The sequence below is a fragment of the Nestor notabilis genome, unplaced genomic scaffold, assembly GCF_000696875.1.
Source record: "Nestor notabilis isolate BGI_N333 unplaced genomic scaffold, ASM69687v1 scaffold32221, whole genome shotgun sequence".
Lineage (NCBI taxonomy): Eukaryota > Metazoa > Chordata > Aves > Psittaciformes > Psittacidae > Nestor > Nestor notabilis.
The window spans coordinates 1-4,332 of record NW_009914765.1 but is presented as its reverse complement, the minus strand read 5'-3'; the positions used below and the strand labels follow the sequence as shown (position 1 = coordinate 4,332).

At 58.3% G+C, this 4,332-nt stretch overlaps 2 protein-coding genes across 2 annotated transcripts; one reads left to right on the top strand and one right to left on the bottom strand.

Moving 5' to 3' along the window:
* Nucleotides 1-95: 95 nt before the first annotated feature.
* On the top strand, nucleotides 96-1,707 carry EXOSC1 (exosome component 1; the record flags this gene model as incomplete). The annotated part of the gene is made up of 6 exons (XM_010023813.1): nucleotides 96-170; nucleotides 789-877; nucleotides 1,112-1,145; nucleotides 1,269-1,319; nucleotides 1,399-1,483; nucleotides 1,595-1,707. Coding segments are annotated over 6 exons (441 nt in total), but the record flags the coding sequence as incomplete, so codon positions are not given.
* Nucleotides 1,708-3,000: 1,293 nt separating this feature from the next.
* On the bottom strand, nucleotides 3,001-4,248 carry PGAM1 (phosphoglycerate mutase 1 (brain); the record flags this gene model as incomplete). The annotated part of the gene is made up of 3 exons (XM_010023812.1): nucleotides 3,001-3,234; nucleotides 3,324-3,504; nucleotides 3,974-4,248. Coding segments are annotated over 3 exons (626 nt in total), but the record flags the coding sequence as incomplete, so codon positions are not given.
* Between the last annotated feature and the right edge of the window lie 84 nt (nucleotides 4,249-4,332).

The following is a 4,332-nucleotide window of genomic DNA, read 5'->3' as shown; positions in this document are numbered from 1 at the left end:
TGCGCAGCCTCTTCCCAACTGGGCTGCGATGGGTTTGGCCCGTGCCTGCCGTGATCCTGTGCCCCAGGCTAACCCTCGTTTCTGCTGCCCAGCAGCTGCCCATTGTGTCCGTGGTGAGAGACAGTGATCCCCAGCTCCTGCCCGACGTGGGGGCCGTGGTGACATGCAAGGTAGGGTGACAGAGTGCTCTGCGGTGGCAAACTGCACAGTCTTTGTTCGCTCTGCCTTATGCTGACCTTAGTTCCTGCACACATTTGGGATGGGATGAGGAGCCCCTGAGCTTGTCAGTACCCTTTGCATGACTCCCAGCAGGGCAGAGGGAGCCTGCTGGCACCCTTGGATCCCTAGCTCTCAAATGAGCCAGATACTGGCATGGGGGAACACCTCCCTCTCAATGGTGCCTGCCTGAGGTGGGCTGAGGGGAGGTTTTTCTTTGCTCTCCCATCCAGAGCTCTTTGTGGGGCAGGGTGCATGGAGGGCAGTGCCTGAGACAGCTTTGAGAAAGGGTGGCACTGACCAGGCATTAGTTTCCTGATGGTGGGAGAGGGACTGGGATCACAGCAGGTCTATGCCTCATTCATGTGTCTTGAGTTGCACACGTGTTGTGTTCCTCACTGGGCATCCTATCTCCACTACTTCTTTGGTCACAAGGAGGAGGAGGCCGAGTGAGACATGAGCTCCCCACATGTAGCCCTGTCCTGCCTGCACTCTGCCCTTTCCCTGTTTCCCTGCTCTACAGGGTGAGAGCAGGCCTTTGCTGGCACTGATTCCCATTTTCCTCCTGGCAGGTTTGCAGCATTAACTCTCGCTTTGCTAAGGTGCACATCCTGTACATTGGCTCCACACCACTGAAATCCACCTTCCGGGGCACCATACGGTAGGATGAGGGCTGGTTCCCCACGAGTTGGGGTGCCCAAGCACCCCATCCTCAGGGAGGGGGAAGGCTTTTCTGGGCAGTGCAGCAGCTGTCCTAGCAGGATCTTTGCCCCAAGCACTGGGCAGACATCCAGTGTGCCCTGGGAGCACCCAGGGAGGCCAGAGCAGCTCCTGCTGCAGGCTGCAGAGTTGCCTTCACTTGCTGGCACTCAGATCCCTCTGTCTCCTTTTTCAGGAAAGAAGATATTCGAGCCACGGAGAAAGATAAGGTCAGTGAGGCGCTGCCTGTGCTGCTGCAGCTGCCCCCGCTTTCTGCTGGTGGGGGGCACCTGTGCCACTGCTGACAAGCACCCTGACACACTGCGCGGTTCTGCCTGCTCTCTCCTGTGCAGGTAGAGGTGTACAAGAGTTTCCGCCCCGGTGATATAGTCCTGGCCAAAGTCGTATCCTTTCCCCTCGCTGCCAGGGACAGTGGGTTTGGAACCTCTTTTGGGGGCCTTTCCCTTAACTCCTGTCTGACAGATCTCGCTGGGAGATTCGCAGTCCAACTACTTGCTGAGCACAGCGGAGAATGAGCTGGGTGTGGTGGCGGCACGCAGTGAGGCAGGTAGGAGGGACCCGGCAGTGCTGCCTCCTGCCTGCCTTTCCTTTCCTCCTCCCTTGCCGCATGGAGGAGCCTGATTTCAGGAAGGGGAACCTCTGACACATGGTGTCCCAGGGATGCAGATGGTGCCTGTCAGCTGGTGCGAGATGCAGTGCCCAAGGACACACACCAAGGAATTCCGTAAGGTGGCCCGTGTGCAACCTGAGTTCCTGCAGACCTAGCAGCACTGAGGGGACCTGCTGGATGAGGGGCCACAGGGCTAGAGCAACCCCCGGCCAGGGGGAGGCCCAGCCAGGCTGTCACTGGCAGGATGGATTTTTGACTTTCAGATAATAAATATTTTTTGAGAGCTCTGTGCTCTGACCAGTTAAGAGCCCAGAGAGGTGGCCGGGGCTGCACAGGCGGGGCTGCACAGGCTGCTCTGGCTCCCATAGGGGAGCTGCTATGGGGCAGCTTCCACACCACCATGCCATGAGGAAGCACATGTTCCCCGCCCAGCAATGCTGCCAGTGATGCGAACACCCTGGAGCTCTGAGCATTCATCTCACCAGGTTTCCATACAGAGGGAACAGCTCACATCCTTGCCCTGATAAGCGGTGTGGGGCGACTTTGCTCAGTATCCTCCAGCCACACATACCCTGCCTGCCTCTGGGTGTGCCCCAAAACCACAGATCAAGGGCTGGATTGCAGAGCTGAGCTTGGCTCCCAACTGCTGCCTCGTACACGAGGTGTCAGGCAGGGCAGGGGGGGAGCCCCACACGTCTGGCACAGCAATGCTCAGACACCCCGTTATTGCGCATTACTCCTTTATTGAGGTGGAACAAGACAGCTGCGAACATTGGACAGTTACAGGCCCTCCCCCCGGCTCCAGGCTCACGGTGCTGGCAGAGGGGGAGGCCACAGCAACAGGGCCACGTACACACAGGTTAGGTGGGGACAGTGACATCTGATTCACCAGCAGGACTGGGATGGGCTTCAGCTGGGGGAGGTATGTGGTGGTCATGAATCTCTGGGCGACAGGCTCCCTCCCTCGCCCTTGTCCAGAGGCAATAAGTTAAAGCAGGGGGTGGCAGAGCTACGTCCAGGGTCACAAGTACCACTTACACCAAAACATAATCCCTTCAGCATCCACACATCCCAGTCACAAACCCACAAAGGGATGGGGTCCCCACCTTGGTCACTGCCTGCGCTGTGCTCACCCCACTGCTCCCAGGATGACTAAACCAAGCAACAAAACTACAGTAACTGGGTGACAAGAGCTGCTGGGAAGCAAAGGAGAGGAGCCTGGCACCGCAAGGGATTGCTCAGCACATCCCGCTGCAGACAGGGCCTGAGGGCTGGGATCTTGGCAAGGAGAGGTGTGTGGTCACTACCTGGCAAAGCCAGCACTCTTTCACACAGACCTCCACACACGGCCCCTCACCCCAGGCTGTCTGCAGAGGGAAGCCTGGTCCCAAGCAAATAGGGCTAATCCTGGGGAGCTGCTTCAGCTCCGCAGCTCCAAGTTCCTGTGGCTGTGGGGGGTGTGCACAGAGGGGAGGGGGTGGCGGGGGCCTCTACTACGTGCTAGCCTGCTGCCCGCCCTCACTTCTTGACCTTGCCCTGAGCAGCCACAGCCTCCATGGCCTTGCGCACCGTCTCCTCATCCCCCAGGAATTGCATGGGCTTGACAGGTTTCAGGTTCTTGTCCAGCTCATAGACGATGGGGATGCCAGTAGGCAGGTTCAGCTCCATGATGGCCTCTTCTGACATGCCTGCAAACACAGAGGTGCCATTATTTATGGCCCTGCCTACACCAGGGGGACAGGGAGACCCCTGCGATACCCCTACAGGGCTGATGTACCTTCCAGGTGCTTGACAATCCCACGCAGGCTGTTGCCATGGGCAGCAATAAGGACTCGCTTGCCCTCTTTGATCTGTGGGACAATTTCCTCATTCCAGAAAGGCAGAGCCCGGGCAATGGTGTCCTTCAAGCTCTCACATGTTGGCAGCTGGTCCTCTGTCAGGTCAGCGTAGCGACGGTCCTGGGGGGAACAGCCACGCTCATGCAGCAGCCCAGTGCCCCCAAGCAGTGTGGGAAGGCAGTGGCAAGGCCTTTGTCCCTCCCCCGAATTCTCCACCTGAGGACCCGCTAGGCAGGCTTGGAAGCAAAGAAGCACCTCTGGGGCCTGAGGCTGCAACCAGGGCTGAGGCCCTCCCAGAGAAAGCCACATGTTTCTTGCTCTGGGCAAAGACACCAAAGCAAACCTCCATGCACAGCTCATGGGACTAATCATTAACAGAAGTATCATCCCCTCTGGTTTGAATCTGCCTGTGCAATGCTCAGGGGTTCAACTCCCTCGGGAGGGAGTGGGACAAACAGCCTAAAGCCAACCAGCATCATGCACAACAGCCCTGGCTGCTGCAACAGAGACAGAAGAGACCTTGTAGAGGAAGCCATGACCCTGCAGAGACACAATGTGGCTTTTAGGAGCCTCCCAGCATGGGTCTTACCTTGGAAATGGTGCTGTAGAAGGGGTGATCAGACTGCATGGGAGGTGGAGGGATGTCGTACGAGCGCCTCCAGATCTTCACCTGCGCCTCGCCGTGCTTTGCCGCCGTCTCAGCCTTGTTCAATCCCGTAAGAGCCCCATAGTGCCTCTCATTCAGGCGCCAGGTTCGGATAACAGGTAACCACATCTGATCGATGGCATCCAGGACGGTCCAGAGAGTGCGGATGGCCCGTTTCTGTACCGAGGTGAAGCAGATGTCGAACTCGTAGCCAGCATCTGCAACACGAAGGAGCGGGGAGAGAGACGACACCGGAGAGGTGAGAGCCGGGCCTTACGCAACCAGCGAGGTGCCAAGCGTGG